The sequence below is a fragment of the Liolophura sinensis genome, chromosome 6 (genome assembly GCF_032854445.1).
Source record: "Liolophura sinensis isolate JHLJ2023 chromosome 6, CUHK_Ljap_v2, whole genome shotgun sequence".
In the NCBI taxonomy this organism is placed as follows: domain Eukaryota; kingdom Metazoa; phylum Mollusca; class Polyplacophora; order Chitonida; family Chitonidae; genus Liolophura; species Liolophura sinensis.
Window position 1 is genome coordinate 54667213 of NC_088300.1, and position 23494 is coordinate 54690706.

General features: G+C 36.9%; 2 protein-coding genes across 2 annotated transcripts in view; one reads left to right on the forward strand and one right to left on the reverse strand.

Moving 5' to 3' along the window:
- Positions 1–151: 151 nt before the first annotated feature.
- Positions 152–7750, forward strand: LOC135469165 (S-phase kinase-associated protein 1). The gene is made up of 5 exons (XM_064747708.1): positions 152–288; positions 4703–4799; positions 5633–5847; positions 6393–6533; positions 6899–7750. The coding sequence occupies exons 2-5, from the start codon at positions 4703–4705 to the stop codon at positions 6932–6934; spliced, it is 489 nt and encodes a 162-aa protein (XP_064603778.1). The 5' UTR covers positions 152–288; the 3' UTR covers positions 6935–7750.
- Positions 7751–7885: 135 nt separating this feature from the next.
- Positions 7886–23494, reverse strand: part of LOC135467360 (harmonin-like) — a 36596-nt gene continuing 20987 nt past the window's right edge. Inside the window, exons 16-24 of the mRNA XM_064745131.1 lie at positions 23034–23189; positions 22496–22627; positions 19435–19535; positions 18964–19036; positions 18512–18565; positions 16727–16829; positions 15156–15265; positions 13168–13223; positions 7886–11408 (exon numbers count right to left, since the gene is read on the reverse strand). Of these exons, the coding sequence (XP_064601201.1) occupies positions 11396–11408; positions 13168–13223; positions 15156–15265; positions 16727–16829; positions 18512–18565; positions 18964–19036; positions 19435–19535; positions 22496–22627; positions 23034–23189 (798 nt within the window). The 3' untranslated portion in view covers positions 7886–11395. The remainder of the gene's footprint in view (positions 11409–13167; positions 13224–15155; positions 15266–16726; positions 16830–18511; positions 18566–18963; positions 19037–19434; positions 19536–22495; positions 22628–23033; positions 23190–23494) is intronic.

The following is a 23494-nucleotide window of genomic DNA, read 5'->3' on the forward strand; positions in this document are numbered from 1 at the left end:
GTAAAGATCATTCACTACGAGACTATACAGAGGCTCAAATATTTTCGCCAGTAGGTGGCGCTATATTAAGCTGGCACTTCCCACCATGTGCAGTGAATTTGGGCTTTGTATTGTGGCATTTGATTGGTCGAATGGCGCCCTGCCAAGCTTTGTTTGTAAGACACAATCTGATTGAGTCCAACAATTTGCGATCATTCCATTCTGGCACTTCGACAAGAGTAAACAAGAACTGTTTTGCTTCGAGACGACGCAATTTTAGCATCAAAATATATTTCAGTACCGTGAAAGGTAAGTCATCGATACTCTTAACACAAAGGTTGATTAAACATTAAAATAAGAGACACAGTGGTGAAAGGAAATAGTTGATATATACAGGTTAGATTTAATCCTTGACGAAACAACAACGGCATTTGCGAAATGGTGTATACAACTCTCTAGGCCATTCCAGGAACGCAGCTACTAGATTTACGAACAGAAACTCACACTAATGTGTAGGAATTATGGCAGGGAGCCTTCGGACGCACAGTAGTCTAGCGGGTCTACCATAGTATGAATCTGCTAAAGTCTATCGTGTGACTTATTCAGTTAAATGTCAGTCATGTTGTGAGGATGGCATCATCTAAAAACATGTCCCAACCTTACTTGAGTCTTTTTTTCTCATACCATAATCACACATTGCTCTGCTCACAATCCATGTGTTGTGTTCACACAGAGCAAATACATGGATTCAGATTTCATAAACGTACATATCAAGGGTTATGACTTTGAAACTTATTCTTCTTCTCTTACTAAGGACCAAATAAGTGTAAGTGAGAAATCCGTGTGTCATCTCTTAATATACACCCCACACTTTACACATCTGTGTGTCCTTACTCCTCTTGTTCCCGCTCATGACACTCAGCGGACGGATTCAGATATAACAGGTGTCAATGAGACATAAGATATGACCATATCACCTACTGAATACAGCGTTAAAGACCGATCAAGTAAAGAACAAATGTAAAAATTTTGTTTTGTGTATCTCTTATGTATATCTTATATGTCAGACATCGCCATGTCCTTTACCCTATAGAACCTCTATCGAAGATTCGGATTTCACATCATAATTGATAGTATATCACCATTTATGATTATCATTTCTCTTTATATATCATATATCATCTGCTATGCTTTGTCCTAAACACTCAAATCCAGATTTCATATAACAGTGTAAACCACAGAAACAGTGTATACCACAGAAACATACTCAAGGTTTTTGCCTTTTACGGTATCTGGTGTCTCATCCAAACACGTGGATTTATATTTTTTATAGGACTAGATTGTATATCCCAAATCATGCCTTTAAACCTGATTTCTTTTCATCTTACATTCATACATGTATTTGTCAAAAGTCAGAGTTCTCTTAATGCTCACGTTGCGCTCAACGAAATCCCAACACTTTGATTCAGATTTCTTACAACACTGCCTTGTACATCCCAGATCATGTTTTTAGACCACATTTTATTTTTCTGTTACCCATTGCGATATACCAGGTTATAACACGTCTGATTAATCAGTGTATACAATTTATGTGTGAAAAACCTAAGAGTTCTTAATCCACGTGATGTGCACATCCAAATCCCAACACTTTGATTCAGATTTCTTATAACACTGCCTTGTACATCCCAGATCATATTTTTAAACCGCATTTTATTTTTCTGTTACCCATTGCGATATACCAGGTGTATACACTTTATGTGTAAAAAACCAAAGAGTGCTTAATGCATGTGTTGTGCACACCCAAATCCCAACACGTGGATTTAGATTTTATATGGCAATGGCTGGTACATCCCAGATCATGTTTTTAGATCCCATTTCTTTTCTTTTACACATTGCGATGTTATAACACACTTCTTATCTCTTGGTTTACTGGTATATTCTTTATTTGTAAAAAAGGTATCCTTAGTCCAGGTGTTGCGCTCACCCAAGCCCCAACATGTAGCTTCAGATTTTACTTTTAAGTGTACATTCAGACCAATACGGTAAAAACCACTTCTTTCTGTTAACTGCTGGATACCGCAAGCAAGTGAATAAATGTAAAACCCATATATTGTCTGTTAATATAAATTATATATATGTTATGTGTCGTACATCATCATGCTTTTAACCCACATGTTCTGCTCCCTTAATGCATACTTAGCATGTGGATTTCTTTTTCTTTTTTAAATTTTTTAGCAAAATTACCATACTCAGTATACATGTAAATGACACGTTAAGACTTTAATCCATTTGTTCTGCTCCTCTGTCCCTCAGCAGTTGAATTGGAACAACATGCCTACATAATGTGCACGTATCATAGATTGTTGCGTGGTAAAACAAATTTTTTTTTTTCTTTAATTTGTATCACAAAGTATGACTCCCGTGGCATGTCCTCCTTTACACGCATCTTATACTTATACTCCTTAGTATGTGGAGTCAGATAACAAGTAACACATTTATATACTGAACCACATGGGCCTATATAAGGTTTAGAAGCGACAACAGAAAATGTCATATTTTTATGCCATGCCATGTTAGTATGTTTTTTCGTATGTTTATGTTATCAATCCAGTTAGACAACTCCACCTTTGTTGGATCTCGAATCAGTAATTGAAAAATAAATTAAAAGTGACACAGCAATAGTTTAATTCTTGTGTACAGGTATCATGCTAAAGGTAGTTGAAAACACAGCGAAAATGCTTACTTTACACACACACAACAAATGAAATGTATGATGGAGTTGTTCGCTTTCCCGCACTGTGTGTTTTCATTGGATAATATAAAGAGACATTCCTGAGGGTTGTTTTGACCTGCATATCATTGAAGGCAAATGTGAATCGACGTGTTTCATAATGGGCAAAAGCAATAAAATGTAAAAATATAAAATTACAAAATATTTTATCACGCATAAAATGTCGATGTCGTGACTTATGGGTAGGGCACAAAAGTAACGTGACGGAACTACTACTATTAAACTTCACAGAATGAGATTAAAATTCCACTGAAGACTTTTGCCCATGGCGCGTATTTTCATTCCGCCGACTTGGACTGCTTTGGGGTGTGTTTTGAAATCTGGAGACCTGAGATCAAACGTCAGGTCCTACCAAAGACTTTAAAATTGGTACTTCTTACTGCCTTGTTTGGCACTCAGCACTGAGAGGTTAGAGCAAGGAAACACGACTGGTTCGTCCGGTGTCGGTATAGTATGACTGGGTGGGGTGTCATTTCTGGTGTCTTTGGTATGATACTTTAGTGGAGGCAGCATGGAATCGCCCTGCCACAAGAAGACACTCTATAAACACACCTAATGATGCTTTGTTGTCATAGGACTGAAAACATTGTTAAGTACACTAGACGTCATGCATTCATTCGGCTGACTTGCTTGTCGGAAGGCTCTGTTATCATAGAGGAATTTTACTATGGGCGTCCTCTCTATTGTGAACTAGAAATTACTCAATGTTAAAAGTTTACAGCCGATTTCCTGGTTGGCTGCTTGGTTTCACCCCTGTGAGATACTTCATAAAGTTTCGTAAAACAGTCGATTACTAACCTCCCTGGCTTGTTCAGTTACTTCTATATAATGCTTAGGGTCTTAGAGCTGTCGATAATCCTAAATATCCACCCATATCTCATACTTTGCTGTATTGCCTCAGTGTATTTAGCAAGGGCAGGTAACCACATCAGGTTTTTAACTGGAGCACACTCTGACCATTTGAACTATCCATGACTGAAAACAGTGTTTTCAGTTCTAACTTCAGAGCAATCATGGACTACCAGACGTTAGGCGCTGCAGACAACGGGGTAGGCACCACTTTGTATTGCTATATTTCTGGTGCAAAACTTCCCATGCTGTCCCAAAAATGAAAAGATTCAATAGGGTATATGTTTAGAGCAAATCATAAGGCGAATGGCTTTGTAATATACTTCAATGTCAGGGAACCAGAGGGGGGTTAATGAGTGCATGTTTGTGGAACTTAATTTCCTGAAATTAAAAACAGTTTTATACACATTTCTGCACAGAACATTGCCTTCAGAATATGCTTAAATAAATACTTTGAATATATGTGAAAAGGTTGAAGAATTACAGTAGTTGATACTTTAAAAACCTTGTTCTGCTGATTAGTTTAATGTAATACACAAGTTGTGTAACTCATTTTGACTCAACATTTCGGAACTTTATTTTGCCATCATCAAGAGAACTAAATTTCATGGGGAACATTACTTTAGACTATTCAATAAATTAAAGATAATTTTAAATATTGACTTGTATATACAGTACCTACTCGTGTTAAAATACACAGATGCATGTAAGCCACATTTGCATTTCAGAGAGCCGCCATGTATGATCACAGGGCCACCTTCTCAGACATGGTTAAGATATGTTTTTAAATATTGACCTCACTGCAGCTTCTGTTCTAGTTAATGATTTGTTATGCTTCATTAGCTCAGTTATTTGTGACATCAGATCTGGTTCCAGATGGTTTGGTTGTGTCTGGTTCTTTATTTGTTGTTTTTTTTTTTTCTCTTCCCATTAACATGACCCATGTCATATAAGTCAAATATTCTTGGATACCAAGTAAAAAAAAAATTAATGTGTTCCCTTGGATTACTAATGGTGCTATTTATGTTGTACACTTTGGCGTTGTCTTTTTCAGTAAATACGATATTGATGATTGATTTGCAGATGCCAAATATTAAACTACAGAGTTCAGATGGAGAGGTCTTTGAGGTGGATGTTGAAATTGCCAAGCAGAGTGTTACAATTAAAACAATGTTAGAAGGTAAGGTAGTCAGACAGATTTTCAGAAAAATATATTTAGATGAAGAATAATTCATTTAGGTATGATGATAATTTTAAATTTTTCCTATCTGATCTTCAAGATATTGAGCCGTGAATATCTTCCAGCTGTTCACAGCTGCTCCTACCATAAATGTTGTAATTATACTTGGGTTATTGTTCATATGACCCACACGTAGCAGGCCTCAAAATGTTGCGTGAACGATCTGATTTGAATGGATGTTGTGGAATATTTAAACTTTTTTTCCTTTTTGCAAAAAAATTGTGAAAATGTAAAATAAAATGTCACAGATTTCCCCTGATTGGGATGGACTTTCACAGTTTTTAGATAAGTTGTAAAAAGGATTGAATCTAGCAAGAATTCACCCAATTACCCCTTGTTCTGCTTAAAACTGTGTCAGTAGATGAGCGGCCACTGTTCATGTAGTATCACTTTTAAACCACTTGCAATTCTAAGGATAGTTTGAAGCAAGGATTATGAATATTTTATTGACCACTTTCAAAGAGCTATCTTAGTCTCTTCTATAGGAGTTTTTGTGAGAATGCGATTCATCTGTTGTTCTGTCCCTCCACTGTGAAGCAGGGCATTGAAGTGCATCAAAGATTCACAGAATAATCATTATTGGTTATACAAAAAACTGTTACATTCTCACACTTGGGTAAAGTGAATATTGAGGTGTGTCTGACACTCACACTAATTCAGTGCTCTATTTGGACACTAATCTGATGTTCTATGCACGAGAGATACTGATCTGCTGTTCTATCCACAAGACACACTAACCTGTTTTATCCACAACCTGATGTTCTGGCCCTCAGACCTGGGTATGGAGGAGGATGAGGAAGAACCAGTCCCTCTGCCAAATGTGAATGCTGCTATTCTACGTAAGGTGATCCAGTGGTGCTCCTACCACAAAGATGACCCACCACCACCAGAGGATGATGAGAACAAAGAAAAGCGCACAGATGACATATGCTCTTGGGATGCAGAGTTCCTCAAAGTTGACCAAGGCACATTGTTTGAGTTAATTCTTGTAAGTGATGATAGACTGTAAATCTAGTAGGATTTACACATATATACTTTCAGAAAATGCTTCCATGTTGATTCAGACATATTAATGACTCAGTTTTGAGGATGCTTGTAAATAGGTTCCCAAAACAGTACCAAAGATCAGTTTATTTTCATTCTTTTAAATAGTTTATTAGTATTTATTTGTTCCCACATATAGTTGTTGCATCCAACCTTGTACGTGTAAACTTCGCAAGCCATTGTTTCAGTCTAGGGCCTGTGGATAGAGGTCATGTGTACAGTTCTATTGGCATTCTATTTCTGTGATAAATATGTTGCAGTTGTCATAGACTACAGGGAAAACCCAGACAGACATTTTCTTGCGTTCGTTCTAACTTCTGTTTAAGCATATCAGAAAATTTACCTAAATAATTAACATAATTTTTTATCCTCTGCAAGGTCTTGGTATTTCATTAAAACTGAATTGAACTTGAGAACATGTAAAAGAAATGTTAATATCAACGGAATATGTATAATTTTACATTTATTTTGCATTCTTTATATTTTCAGGCTGCAAATTATTTAGATATCAAAGGGTTGTTAGATGTTACCTGTAAGACAGTTGCAAACATGATCAAAGGGAAATCTCCTGAGGAAATCCGTAAAACCTTCAACATCAAAAACGACTTTACACCACAGGAGGAGGAACAGGTAAGCCATTTGATCAGCATTTATGTCCCCTTCATTACTTGGGTCGATTTTCTTGTTAGAAACCTGTTCCTGGATGGCCCCCACACGAAAGCTGATCTTAATAGATTAAAATGGTTTAAAATTAAGGTTATGGTTTTCGGTTTGATCCTACATATAAATTGAAGATAGATTACTGTGCTAGTGGAATAGAGCTTGTTATAGAAAACGTTTCCTTGATCATTTTCTTTTCTTCAGTTACATACAAGACTTCATTTAGAGTTTCAAAAAAAATAGGCCACGAATCTTTTACACAGATACAGATGTACACCATACATGTATGAATTAATGACGCTTGAGAAATACATCTGAACCATCTTTTGTTTCAGGTTCGAAAAGAGAATGAATGGTGTGAAGAAAAGTGAAGACTAATTGTTGGCTTTGTATAAGTGCATTCGTATATTTGATGGTAATCATTCTAAATTATTTTCCAAGACTATGAATAAATTCAAACTTTTTTTGTTACTTTAAGATAGCAGATCAGTAAACATGCACAGTGTACAGGTATTTCCAAGTTTTACTAGAAGCCTAAAACCGCACTGTCCAGTGTTCAGTGTGAGCTACAAGATTAAACTAACCACATGATGTAATCCACTGATTTATCCCTGACAAGATGGGGGAAGGAAAAATAGGACCATTTGTTGATACTTAAGTCACACAATATCAAGAATACATAGCATCTGTAACTTGAATGTAGTCTGTCTTGTGTACAATTGCATCACCAACCTGGAGTCTTCCCCAGTCCACTGGGAATGGAATTACATATTTGCGTGCTTCATCTTTACAGGCTGCTTTTATTGTCTGTTATTCCTTTGTATCAGTAATGTTATTATGGCAAGCAGAAAGGTAATGTTTGGTGTGTATTCATGGCATTTACAGATAGTTAGCACTGAAATGTTGTATTTTTAATGGATTTCCTATTTGTAAACTAAGATCCCTACATCATAGATTGCGCAGTATGCTTGGGGTTTCGCAACGTGAGTCGTTCAGACTATGCTAGCCAGTTATGAGTGGTTGAACCATAGTTATCAGTGGTTTGCCAGTCACGGTTGTCCTGTTTTTATGTACATATAACCAGTATGTATATGTAACAGGATTTCATCAAACGACAATTTGCATTTACCATTGCCCTGAAAGTTTTAACTTAGTTGATTACCTAATAAATTACCATATTCCATGAATTGAGTTTCTCATTTGAAAGACTTTTTCTGCTTCAGTGTTAAGTGTATTTATGAGATTAGGAAAGAAAGTTGGGATATATGCATGGATTATGGTCATTTTATAATGAAATCTTAAATCTTAAACACGCAAATTGTTGGTTCAATCTCGGCTTCAGAGAGAGAAATTTTTGAGAGTCCCCAGTATTCATTGTTCTTCAGGAGAGTATACTTTTTCAGGTGGTCATTAAAAATTCAAAAAGGACCCTTGCAGTTATAAACATATTCAGTGGAAAAATGTAAATACCCTAAATGCTCAATACTGGTAAATTCGACGAGTATGAACGGTAAAACTTTAGACCCGATTTTAAAACATAATTCATAACATTTTGAAGACTAAAAGGTATTCTTCAGGTAGGGGAGCAAATGAATTTCACAAAAATTCTAAAATAACTTGTTCAGTTTAGAGAACATTCATCTAGTATGCCAATACATGCACTATGTCTGTGGTTGAATTTGTTGAGGATTTAGGGTACATGTATTTCATCTGTTTTGTCCCTTTTCAAATTCTGGGCTGTCAACAGGACAATTCATTGAAAGATTCAAGGTGAAAACACCAATAAGAAACCTAAAGGTATCTATATAGGGTATATGTGCCACGCATTGAAGGACAAACAAGCTTCAAATTCAGCTCCTGTTGAGAGAGAACACTGAAGGTTTGAAAAGGACCTGCAGAGTGGAGTGTTCCTGTCTGCAAACTGGAGAGGTATTATACGAGTGAAATGTTTATACGAGTCACCCTCGATGTTTTGCCCAAAAAATTCTTTGTGGCCTTCAACATTTATCAAAAGGCAATGTTATGCGTTGTCACATGATGAGTTGTGAAGTCTGGCATTGCTGTTAGCCAACGAGCTCTATACCATAGCATTGAGACCTATCTTGGAGCAACATAACTACAATGTTTACAGTAACATTAATCCCCAAATGTACAAGAATCACTGAAAATGTAGAAATTCTTTAAATCACTGAATGAGAATTTCTACAGAACACTGATTACTAATCTCATCGGTATTTTTATAGGCTACTAATCAGTATACATGAAAAAAAATTTACATTTGTGGGAGTAGGATGTAGCTCTGTGAGTAAGATGAATGACTTGCATACCAGGTTCAGGATCAATCTTGCCGTTGGACAGTGAATCTGTAGATTCCAACTCTCTGGAGGCACTCATTTGAATGTTTGTAGAGTATTATGTTCACTGAAGGCTCGTCTTCCACCAGTGGGGTTGTAAGTCTCTGTCATGTACATGGGAAAGTGTGTAACTTGCCAGAGTGGTTTACCCTTTGCATTTCATAAAATTCACAGCCATTTTGGGAGTGAGCCTTCGCCGAGAGATCAAGGTGTAGAGCCGTTTATTCAGTCTTCCTTTCCGAAAAGACAAGTTGTCTGCCACCCATGTGGGTGCAGTTCTCTACATCACAATGGGGATTTATTTATTTTATTTATTTGATTGGTGTTTTACGCTGTACTCAAGAATATTTCACTTATACGACGGCGGCCAGCATTATGGTGGGTGGAAACTGGGCAGAGCCCGGGGGAAACCCACGACCATCCATAGGTTACTGGCAGACCTTCCCGCTTACGGCCGGAGAGGAAGCCAGCATGAGCTCGACTTGAACTCACAGTGACCGGATTGGTGAGAGACTCCTGGGTCATAACGCTGTGCTAGCACGCTAACCCATCACAATGGGGAACTTTGTCAGCAACTTGCCAGATGTTAGTCGTTTACCAACAACACTCTGGTTTCCTACCCTCGTAAAGCAGACCACGATCATATTAATAAAAACTGCTCAAAACATGACGAGTGACATAACCAGCGCCTACGGTAAACCGCTCCTGTTTGCAGTTGACATGAGACTATCTGTCTATCTGCTAACAGGCAAATCTTGCTCTTAAGTATGATTTTGCCATACGTCCATTTCATGCTTGTTCATGCTAGTCACTGGCATAACTGGTAACAATATGAGAGACAGATATTATAGGTTGTGCATTCTTATTACAAGAAACTTAGCACATAAAGTAAACATAAAAAAAGGCGTGTATGTGAAATAAAGTATATTCTAGATTATGCTTGTCTGACAGGTGTCTCGGTTAAGTACTCCTGAATTAAACTAAAGATACATGCAATTTATTAATACTTCACTCAGTGAATCACAATGTTAACTTTGAGATCTAAGGTTTTCAGAACTTTCATATTTGTTTTCTGTTAGGCTCATACAAAGAATTCACACCACTTAGGACTCGGTAAGAGCAATCTATGTGCGAAATTATTCAAAAGGTTTTGTGTATACCTTTACAACAGGCTACTAGTACTCCTTGAACCTGAAACATTAAGAAGACCTTATATCAGATAATCCAAAATATATATGTTCAGTTCTGTAAATGAAACTTTCAAAACATAGTGTATAATTCACAAACTTACAACAGACATGTTTTGTCTACATTAGCTTTACTATACATGGACATGAAGAATCCACCAAGGTACTTGATAGCTCCAAAATGTATAAGCAATGAAAACTTCTATGTAAAGTGGGATTTTAATAGATCTTAAGCTCAGATGTATCAAAATGGAATGTTCTGAAAGTGATTTATGTTGATCAGAGAAATAAACGTTCACCTCTATTTCTCCACGCATATGAGAAATAACATTGCAATAAGTACTACATGTACAGTGAGTTTCTCCTAACAAGATGTATAGGGCTACTGTTGTGTAGATTACATGTACAATGGGGAATGTCTGGTGTAAAATAATCAAACATCAGTCTGCTTAGCACTTCTGGGTAATACATGTATGTATAAATAAATATTTGTCAATAAATGTAGTGTAAACATCAGGGTGTTTTATTCAAACTAGTTAAATCTAAAATATGATCCTACGTGATTCTTGTATTCAACTTGGGAAAATTTGAGACAGATTAAAATATACCCTGGAGGAGGATACACAAAATGCTGATGTACATCTTAACTGCCACAAAATCAGTAGTGTCATGATAACCATGTGGACTGAACAGTGATTTGAATTTTGACTCTCATGCAGCCAATCTTTTTCTTTGGTTTTATCTTCACACATGTTATGATGTATATTTTGACATTCTATACAGTTCACTGTCTACACAGATGTATTATAAAGAACTAAGTTGGGCACCGAAAAGAAAAAATTTCATACAGATACCAAAGTCGTTTCAAACTAATTATTTCTGTTAAAGTATGTAGAAAATAGGGCATACATGTATTTGTCAGCAGCTGTCAGAGGTCCAACAGATTGTTCATATGACAATGGCTTATTATGCCAGGTTGTCATGTTTCCTCTGGTATCTGAGTTGCCCTCGTGTGCTCCACACATGCATCATAAAAGTCAGATTTCTGGTATATCTAGTACTAAATAATATCCAATTTTGTTATTGCACAGGTATTATCAAATTATCCACAGCTTCTGGTTAACATAGGTAGATGGGATTTTGATTAGCAGCATTAGGTGGGAGTTTCTTGAGACATTTGGCAGATGGATAGCTTCATATAAGAGTGATAGGAATGGTTTCTTCCAGAGGTTCTCTCATGGACACCTTGCGTCTTGCGGTGGACCCTTGTCCTGACATGATATCATCCAAATTAGAAATAGGTACTGAAAAGAAAATCAAATCATATTAGCCACCCATTGCATATCTTCTGAATGTCTTCTTCGTTTTATACATGACATTATTCAATTATAAAATAAACATAATGCAACCATGACAACATCTACACGTTTACATGAAAAAAAAGTGAGACTTGTGAATTGATAATATGTACAGGTGCATGAAAGAGACACTAATGCTTGCAATCTCTAAAGGTTTTTTGGTCAATGAACTGAAATACTGTACATGTATAAATTTAAATAACTGCTTGTCAAATGGTCTTGTTATACATAAAGCCACTACCTGTGATATTCTATCAAATTAAGATGGAAGTTTGACTATGACAAATAAAAGGACGGATGAGATTTCATGGATACAGCTAATATTCATACTAATACATGTTCTATCAGTATATGTAATAAAATGTTGCAGATTTCAAAATACAAAGTAAAATGTAAAGTTATGCTTTCCGCCATGATAATTTAGTCCAATTCATCTGGCATATAAATCTGAATAAACAACAATAAACTAGAACTGTCTTCTATCTGGCTTGAACTGAGTGTGCAAACAACATCGATAGTTCACAAACATACTAAAAATATTCTTAACCCTTATAGTGAAAAACATGCGACTTGGTAAAACTTATAACCCCACAAGGAAATAATGAAACATGCTCATTTCACAACTGGGTGTCAAAAAGGTGTAAAAAAAAAAAGTAAAACCTAATCTGGTCAAGCTGTTCCTATTGTACAGAGTAGGGCGGACAATTCCCATTTACTTATCTTCAGTATTAAAGTGTCGGCATGGATACTGTGCACTGAAAATATCTCACCTGACTGTTACATAGACCAGGCCTATCAAGTATAAATATACTCCAGAGATTAGATAATAAATTTTATTTATTTAATTGGTGTTTGATGCTGTACTCAAGAACATTTCACTTATGCGATGGCGACCAGCATTATGGTGGGAGGGAACCAAGCAGAGCTCGGGGGGGAAACCCACAACCATCCGCATGTTGTTGGCACACCTTCCTACGTACAGCCGGAGAGTAGATAATAAATAAATCAGATTTTAATCATGAAAATTAATCCTCTAGACAGGTACACCACAGCCAAAGAAATAGAAGTTTTTTGGGTTTAAGAAAGCTAAACTAAACAGACAACATTTGTACGACTACATGTATAAAAGGAGTCATCCCTTCAGCCGGAGTTCTTACCCAAGTTGTGACTGAAAATGTACAACAGCAAGTTAAGTCATTCCTGGCCACATAATCATAACAATAATAGATAAAACAAACACCCTAATTGAGTCTATAATTCAGAAGCCCCACCTGCCTACACTGCTTTCAACATGTTGCGTAAATGCTCTAAGAAATTGATTACTGCAAAAACTTCTTTCAAAATTGACGTAGGTATGAGTACTATCTTAATATAATTAGCCTCACTTCTTTTGTTTTGTGCTCCCTGAAATCCTGTGGTGTAACAAAGTGTTTTTGCACATGTAAGTATAATATGAGACATTTAACTTAGAGGTAGTCTGAACAATGGCCATGACATACATGGACACATTCGTGTGGTTTTGAATGTTTCATTATGTACGTCACTCAGGGATATCTGGGCTTAGTACAATGTCGGATACATGTACTAAGTGAAAACTGAAACAATGAGATTTAAAAATGAAGAAAAAGAAAATGTTTTATTTACTTTTTTCAGAAAATTTGCTACCAGTATTATTTAATAAAAGATGAATACTATCACAACTTACACTTCATCTTCATAGTTCTTCGGCGGAGCTTTAGCAACCACAATCTTGATATAAGACTGCAACATGAAAAAATAAGTAAATACCGTGCAATGCACTTAAAACCCCTCACGCTTCAGAACAGGTACAAATGCAGCTCAACAGTGGTTGTAATAAGCCACATTCAGGTGGCACAGCACAACACTCGCCACAACAGTGCAGCCGTGGTAAATTAGCACCGCATTGCAGACAGTGGCCTTTGAAGTTTGAGGTTGCAACTGTTTTTCACAGCCAATCAAACGGTAACATTTCAAACTACAACAATTTACTTAACACTTTCAGTTTCTCCATTGTCTTTACTGCGAGTGAGGACATGATTTCCAATGAAGAATTTCAATGAAACAGATATTTAACGTAGTAAGAATGCTGCCACTGAGTCAAAGCATAGGTTGTCGAGTGAAAATTAGCACCCAGCTCCCGTGCACTGGGGAGATTTCATGACATTTCTGTTAAAAAAAAATGTCATCTGAAATGCGAAAGTGTAAACTAAAAATGTGTAGACCTTCCTCGAGTGGCACTCAGAAAGTTGTGAAACATCAAGCAGGAGAATACTTTTTTAGGATAACTTTCAGACTGTCGATGCAGCGTATTATATAAAACTCAACTTAAATAACCCCTATGACCATGAAGAAAAAGGTCAAGGTCACTGAAAATCAGTAGGGTTCTTCCTCAAGGTGTAAGTGTTGAGTAAGTTTGGTGAACTTGGGCTAAACGGTTCTAGAGATAGCATGTTTACAACCCTAAGATAAAATTTAACTTAAATGACCTCCATGACCTTGAAGAAAAAGATCAAGGTCACTGAAGAACAAAAGGGTTATTCCTCAAGACAAAGTGTATGTGTGGTGTAAGTTTGGTGAAATTGGGCTAAACTTTCTAGAAACAGAGCGTTTACATTTATTTATTTATTTTTTGGACTGGTGTTTTATGCCAAACTCAAGAGTACTTCACTTATACGACGACGGCCAGCATTACGGTGGGAGGAAACTGTGCCAGAGCGTTTACAAGCCTTTTACAACATTTCACTTAAATGAGCCAAATAATCTTGGAGAAAAAGGCCAAGGTCGATAAAATCTATAGGGTCCTTCCTCATGCCAAGGTGTAAATGTGGTGTAAGTTTGGTGAACTTGGGCTGAACTGTTTTAGAGATAGAGCGTCAACAAGGATATGGACAGACGGACAGCTGCTGCCCGCCATGACAATGCCCCTTGACCAATACTGGCTAAGGGTGAAAATTAAAAAATATAATTGAAAATGTGGGTATGATTTATTCGTACCTTTGGAAACACAACCGACTCACACAGTGTCAATACGGTAGTGCTAATGGCCTAACGTGTCAAGGGCTTTATCTTGGAACATACTCTCCTTATGCAGAGTACCGTAGCCGTAAGTTTACTCATCCTCTGCTGAAAAGCTTGCGCATCTCGCATACAGTGACGTAAACATAGCTATTTAACATAATCCTGGCCAACCAATGGAAATGACTCTACTATCTCCTGGCGGGAAGTCGTAACAGTAAATGACAGTTGACAAGTTGTTGTTGTTGGTATAAGGTTACCGTTGTCAGCGCCAGGAAGCACACAAAAACATCTTTATCCTGTATAATTGCTTGCAGAGACTGTCTCTGATATGTGTGCAGCTCCTTTATCCCAAATTTCTGATAAACACGGGCCTCGGCTTTTCCGCTAATTTCCTAGAATTCGTGTTCTTCAGTCGACATCTTACTTTTGCCAGTTCTTGCTTAATGATGAATATTAAAGAACACACACCTTCACTTCAACCAATGAAAATTTGTAGTCTTTGGTGAAGGCTTTTTTCTCGTACGGAGCATTCATTGGCTAACATGTGCTATATAGATATTTCTATTTAATTATTTCAGCAAAATCTATATTAAGGTGCACTGTAAAAGTGACATTGTTGAGGAATGAGGGTACAAAGCTAGTAAGAATACTGACCCCAGTCCTGCTGGTCACTCGGTCCAGTATACTCTGAGCCTCTGTCAGGGTAACGTCTGTCAGTCTGATTCCATCCACCATCATCAACTGGTCCCCCTTATGGACACCTCCTGTAAACAGACCACACAAATCGCTAACATCTCCCGTAAACACACCAAGGATAGCTAACACCATCTGTAAACACACCACAAAATAGCTAACATCTCCTGGAAACACACCACAAGAAAACCTCCTGTAAGCACACCACGTGATAGAAAAACCCTCCTGAAAACACACCACAAGATAGCTAACACCTCCTCGAAACACACGACAAGAAAGCGAACATCTCCAGTGAGCATACCACAAGATAGCTAACACCTCCTGTAAACACAATACAAGATAGCTAACACCTCCTGTAAACACATCAAAAGATAGCTAACACCTCCTGTAAATACTCCATCAGTTAGCCAACACTTCCTAAATACAAAAATACAGGTAACACCTTCTGAAATCACACGACAAAAAAAGCAAACATCTCCTGTGAGCTCTCCACACGATATCGAACATCTCCTGTAAACAAAGCAAAAGAGCGCTGACACTACCTGTAAACACACCACAAGATAGCTAATACTTCCTGTTAATATACCACAAGGTAGCTAACACTTCCTGTAAACAAACCACAAGATAGCTAACACCTCCGGCAAACACACCACAAGATAGATACACCTCCTGTAAACACACTACAAGAAAGTGAACATCACCTGTGAGCACACCACAAGATAGCTAACACTTCCTGTAAAGACACCACAAGATAGCTAACACCTCCTGTAAATACTCCACAAAATAGCTACCACTTCCTGTAAATACACAAGGCAGCTAACACCTCCTGTAAACACACCACAAGATAGCTAACACCTCCTGTAAACAAACCACAAGATCCTGTAAATATTCCACAAGATAGCTAATACTTCCTGTAAATACACAAGACAGCTAACACCTTCTGGAAACACACAACAAGATAGCTAGCATCTCATGTAACAAACCACAAGATAGCTAACACCTCCTGTAAACAAACCACAAGATAGCTAACACCTCCTGTAAACAAACCACAATATAGCTAACACCTCCCGTAAATACTCCTCAAGATAGCTAATACTTCCTGTAAATACACAAGACAGCTAACCCCTCCTGTAAACAAATCAAAAGATAGCTAACACCTCCTGGAAATAAACCAAAGAAAGCAAACATCTCCTGTGAGCACACCACACGATATCGTACAACTCCTGTAAGCACACCACACAATAGATAACACCTCCTGTAAACACACTATAAGATAGCTAACACTTCCTGTAAACACACCACAAGATAGCTAACACTTTCTACAAACACATTAACATGGTTAATGCATTTTTTATTTAATAAATTGTCATACAGACAACCACAAAGATGGTCAATCCCCTGACATTATGCTTCAAACTAAATTTAATTAAATTTGGCTCATAGTTCTGGAGATTTCACATGGGCAAAGTTCTGGTGAATTCTGGTGAAATCAGCCCATAAATACATCATTAACTATTTTTGCCCAGTCATACCTTGCTTAAAGACAGAACCACCTGGATACACCTCTGAAATAATAATCCTGCCTCCCAAAGGTGTCCCCATCCCTCCCTCTATGTCAATATCCAGGGAGCCTTCCTGTGGAAATACACACATATCTGTGTTCACAAAATGTACAAAAAATGCACAAAAAAGGCATTATTTACATTTGGTTGACATAACAAAATTAGACTAATACTGAAAGTAAATTATACGTGGTAGCAAGGTTATGAAAGAGCCCGCCTGTAGGAGCCAAATGAATGCAAAACCTCACTTCAGTGTATAAAATATGAAACATTTATCTTACAGGAGAAGAAAACAAAAAATGATGCCAACATCACATGAAAGAGAGTCACAACTTATTTGCAAATATGGTCTTTAATAAATTTGTTTTAATATAAATTTGTTTTAATGCAAATTTGTTGTTTATATATAAACACATACATTTAATCTGGGTTATGATAATATTTATGAATATCTTAAAAACATAAATATGACCAAGTTCCAGATTGAACACATTTGTTAGCTGAAATGATCAAATTCTAGTGCAAATTAATTTATTAAACATGTGTTACATCCTCATTTATAACATTACTGCACAAAGATTATACATGTATATACCAAAAGGTCTCCCAAATACCCACCATATAAAAATTATTTTCAGGTTTCTTTTTCTCTTTAAAGAAAAAATCGAAACAAAATTATTGAAGATCACATTTATGACTAAATTTTCTCACTCTTTCATCTAAATTAGTGTAATTTTTATGTTTTCTTCACATTAAACATGGATTCTAAGACAAAAAAGAGAGATTCGAAGGTCATGAATTTTATAATTTTAGGTAATTAACACATGCAGGGCATGGGCCATCCCATTCATATCACTGTGCTTCAGATGTATGCAAAACCTGAAATAAATGTTTATTTATTTGTTTATTTGATTGGTGTTTTACGCCGTACTCTTATATTTCACTTATACGATGACGGCCAGCATAATGGTGGGAGGAAGCCAGGCAGAGCCCGGGGGAAACCCACGACCATCTGCAGGTTGCTGAAGACCTTCCCACGTACGGCCGGAGAGGAAGCCAGCAGGAGCTGGACAAACTCACAGTGACTGCATTGGTGAGAGGCTAGCGCACTAACCAACTAAGCCACGGAGGCCCCTCTAAAATAAATACATGCAGTATTTTTTGAAACACCACATATAACATTTACCTTTACAGTGATTCTAATACACGAGACTTAAGCTGTGAATTCTGTAATCTGAGATAATTAATATACAAATAGCACATCAATGATGGAGCATCTCAATTGTGTCACTATGCTTTACACGAAATGCAAAACCTTAATACATTTTGCAGTACATCTGACACACTACCCCTAACATTTACCTTAACACTGTCACTATGCTTTACACGAAATGCAAAACCTTAATACATTTTGCAGTACATCTGACACACTACCTCTAACATTTACCTTAACATTGATTTTAATACACAATGCACTAAGTCATAAAACTTATAATTTACACAAATTAATATGCACACAGCACATCAACAGTGGAATAACCCGCTCATACTATTGTGCTCTACAAAACCTAAGCTGAATATATTCATTAGTTTTTAAGATGCCACCCCTAACATTCACCTCAACATTGCTGTCCTCACTGTTGGATGTTCATGCCACTGCTTGGGTATGACACATGCTAAAAGATCATATTAAATAAGTGCTAATGGAAGGTGACATCTGTCTCACTGTTTTATGTCCTGTGATTGTATACATACCCGCTTGATTTTTACCAAATTTATTTGCCTTCCATCAATTTCCATTGGGTTGAACTGTGGACAACAACAGACATATTGCTTTAACATTAATGGTTAATTAAATGAAACCTAACAATTTATCTATTTATTTATTTATTTGATTGGTGTTTTATGCCATACTCAAGAATATTTCACTTATACGACGACGGCCAGCATTATGGTGGATGGAAACCAGGAAGAGCCCGGGGGAAACCCACTACTGCAGGTTGCTGGCAGACCTTCCCACATACGGCCGGAGAGGAAGCCAGCATGAACTGGACTTGAGTACGGTGTAAAACGCCAATCAAATAAATAAATCAAATAAATATTGCAGCGTTTAAACTGTAAGTCTTCATCAACTGGTTAAAACTCACTGCCTAATCTGTATTTTATCCCAAAAAAAAAGAAGAGACAAAAGTATGTTGACCACTTACAAATTTCTTGGGATCAAAGTTAAGATCACCCGAGCTGTCATCCTGTGGGCTAGCCTCCTCAATAAACAAAGGCCTGTACAAAAAATTAACATGTCATTGACAAACTGCTTTACAGCTTAACAGAGCTTCATGCCACAAAATCACACCAGAAATTACTGCAATAATTGTATACCATAGACGGTTCTCAAAATGAGGGATTAATATATCTCACTGCTAAAATGGGCTAAATCCATACAGAAAGTATTACTACAAAATTTTGTGTTAGTGTATGCATGGTTATACAATGTATGTTACACCACCCGGCTGGATGTGTGTACACGCATCTAGATGTGACTATTACACCAAGATGAGCCATATTTATCACAAGCCAAAACGTTCTTACTGTTCATTTTAGATTAAAATGTTGTTTGAAATACAATAAAAGGTGTTGGAGGGTTTCTCTTGATAGAGCATGGGGCTTAAACAATGTACCTGTGGTCAAAAGCTGGTCCTGACAATGACTTCTCCCAGTGGTTACTGCTCGAGGACTTCAGATTGGATGGAGTGGTCACTCTGATGTCAGGTACCCAAGGCTACAGCACCACACAGTTAGAAGACATAGGTTATCAAAGGTATACATAAATGATTATTTATCCATGGCATCTATGATGAATAAAAACTATTGGGAGATATTCCGTTACACTCTCCTTATGCAGAGGAGTGTAGCCGTAAACCAAAGTCTACTACGTAAAACAGGTAGGTTTTGACAGTCTGGTTTGGTGAGACTATTCCGGTGATAAAAGCTGTAAAACAGGTCATAATGAAATTGTTCAACTGTTGATCAGCCTTAGATGATCACGGCATAAAGCATATAACAAACGTCCATGTTTAGTGAAATTCTAGAGTTAAACAACTGCATTAGACATGGGTAAAATAACTTATAAGGATGTGTGCATTGAGCCAAAATTATATGTGAGAAGGTCTTCCAGCAACCTTTGGATGGTCGTGGATTTCCTCTGGGCTCTGACAGGTTTCCTCCCACCATAATGCGGGCTGCCAACGCATACGTGGAATATTCTTGAGTACGGCATAAAACACCATAAATAAACTGAACCAAACGTTACCTTTTCATACCTTTTCATTTACATATATGACAAGTTGAGGAGTCAGATACACTGTTTACAGTGTATAAATCAATAAAGTATGCAATACAATGTTATTTTCCACTTTTCTTCCCTTTTGATTCCCTCACATGTCTTCATATTAGACTGATACAAAACAAGTCCTAAGCATGACAACTGTATGCCACATGATTGTCCATCTGGCATGTTTGGAATCTAAGCTTTAATGTAAGCTACATGTACATACTAAGTATGTCTACATACATGTGTGCATTGCCATTACCGTGAGAGATACCCTATTCAAACTATTAGTGTGTGCATATGTCAAGATGGCACTGCTTTGCCCATCAGTACTGTCTGAAATATTCATGGTTACAATTCTGCTAATCACAAGCATGGCACATTTCATACAATCCAGAACTTAATGAAAAATAAAATCCTTGAATTCAAAATTCATTATTAAACTGGCTAGCATACAGCTGTATCACATTAATGGACAACAGCCAAGGTTACACAACACATTAGTACAGGGGATTAGGGCAAAGGAAAGTTCCTACTTTATAGGTATATATGGAATGATGCACAGTTATATTAACAAAAAAAGATTGTCACAAGGGATCAACTGAATGATAACATTGTAAAGAAATTAATACACAGCTGGCTGAAAGTTAAATCAAACTACTGCCTAGTGAAGCAAGTGCAATTTCGCTGCAGCTGTTACATCGTGCAAAAAAAGTTGATGCCTTATAGTGCTACTAAAGACATGTAATCAGCACACGTTCAACAGCTCTTACGGAAATATCTGTCTTCAGGGAATGTTATAGAGGTGTTTAACATTTTGCCAAATGTATTTGGCAGTGGTGGTGTGCGTCTTCACTATATGTTGTCACTACATTAGGCCAGGAGTAATTTACGACTGTTTCATAAAATACACTCCTGGCCATAAGGGGATCATTAGTACCCTAAACATACAGTCTTGATCTAGTGTGGTATATTAACCATTATGACTACTGGCGTTGTAATGGTCATCACTATATGTTAAAGTAGTTCTGGCTGCTGAAGTGACCATCAGGTTGTCTCACTGGTAGAAGAAAGTGACAGAACTTCCATAACTCGGAGAAATTCAATCTGCATCAAACAAATAAGGGTTTGTGCAAGAGGGGGTCGTCGCCCCTTTGACAAAGAAATTTTCTGCGCACTCCTTAGGCAAGTATGAGTGCTGAATCATCAGTTAATTTACTTTGAAAATTGGGAGTATTTACATGGAAAGGTTAATTTTTTTAAGGTAGGTAACTTCATATACATGTCTAACAATACCTAGATTTTGATTATTATTACTGTTTTTGTAAATATGGTTACCCATGAACCAAGACCATGAAAAGCATCCCTGTGGTGTGATATTCTCTGAGAACATAATAAAATTAAGTTTTTAAATGTTATCTTGTCAGTCAACTTGTTAGAATGCTGGACCTCTTACATGTACATGGATTCAAACTGGCTCAATGAATAAGAGGCCAGCTGAAATGAAAGGAAACAGAAAACCTATCTTTAACACGTCTATGATTATAAAAGATTTTAACTTTCGTATATTCGACCAGTGAGCAGAGGGGTAACTGAATCTCCTCGGTCTTAGAATTTTCTCAAAAATATTTAATCTTTTTCATCAGAAAAATAGCTGAAAAAGCTAAGGGATGGAAAGCTCTCATGCATGATTACACCACTCTCATTGATAGCTGTAAACTGCTATTGATAAACAGTTTCCTCTGTTTGCTTTTTATACATCAAGATGAAAAAGTTTCCCCTGAAATGCCCTCAACAAAGCCACTTATTATTATTAAAGCTATTCATACTTCTCTGACATGTCTGCAAACATAATGTTATAAACTTGTCATCAATGACCCTGTAAATAGAGCAATTTTAAGACACATCTGATAGTGTAAGTGATGTATGTACATGTATCCGTGACCATATGACTACATATCTCCATGGTAACAGATTCACGTAATATGTATAAATAGTTACAAGGGTACATATGGCAAAAATGTGGCATAATGACAAACCTGAACGCATAAAAGGAATGAATGATGAAGCAACAATTGAACAGCACAGCAACTGTATCAAATGATGACTGAAAAATACTGAAATTAAACATAACATGAAAATAATGAATCCATATCATAAGTACACATAAATGACCTCTAAATCGGAACTATGAACTGATAATTCAATAAATGAGGGAGTCTGATTAGGCAATACATCATGGGTCAGAAATCTACCTAAATTAAAACAGCCATAAAAAAGTACATGTAAATAATGAATGAAATATGGTTCTAGATGAAAAAGAGTGTGTGGGATATTAAACAATGATGCCATTCTGAATTTCTATTGTAAATAACATGAAGCTTGCTACTGGTTTGACAACGTTAAACTACCTCTGGAGAGAACTCCTCACACTGATGGAAATAACTCTCTTCAACATCTGAGCCAAGGTCATCACCAATGCCACTGGGCATGTAGACATCGTCTACAGGACGCCATATGCGCACGGGTGCCTGGGTTCCAGTCTGAGCATGACGAGGAACAAGTGAGAGCAATACTTATCAGAAGACTCTTAATTAATGGCAGGGCAAAAATTAAAGGAAAATAGACTGATTTCTATGGAATTAATCAATGGGATGCTGAAGATTCTTGAAAATGTCAAATAATATAATAATTTGATCAATTTGACCTATGTCTCTCAAAACATGTGTCAAATGAGGGTGCAGCAGCTAAGTTACTATTGGAGTGATTGTCATGAATTCCAAGTAATAAGCTATAATAGTGACATGCACATCCCAGACGAATATGTTGTTTTTTCTACTATATTACTGACTACAAACACCCTTTTAAGCCAACTACATGTACCTTGTACAATGTTATTTCTAAGCTAGTCTACCTGTGCTTTCATTAGTGTACATTTGATCAAAATACCCTCTTTTCCTCGCGTAATATTTCCTCTTTATCTTGGAGCTGACGCTCCAAACGCAACTGGCGTTCTTGTTTGACTTTTTCATTGCTTTGTTCTCCAACTTTCTGCAAATGAAGTTTTTCTTTTTCCATTCGTCGTCGTTTCTTTTCTTGTCGCTCCTAGAAAAAAGGTCTTAATGAGCAATGGGGCTTTCAAAACCGTAACCATGAAACAATTTCCCAGAAAAACTGAACAGAAACTTGACCCATCATATCACAGAAATGTAGATCTATGTGTATATACCAAGCGATAATGACAATCCATATGGAGCAATGACATTATAACAAGGTGGCAGATCAGAACAACACAATGACGTACTTGCACGGGATACTTTGAACCATCTGACTAAAAAACCATCTGGACAGGAAAATGTATACAGCAATATACAGTAAGTTCACCACTGTTCACACAGATCAGATAATGA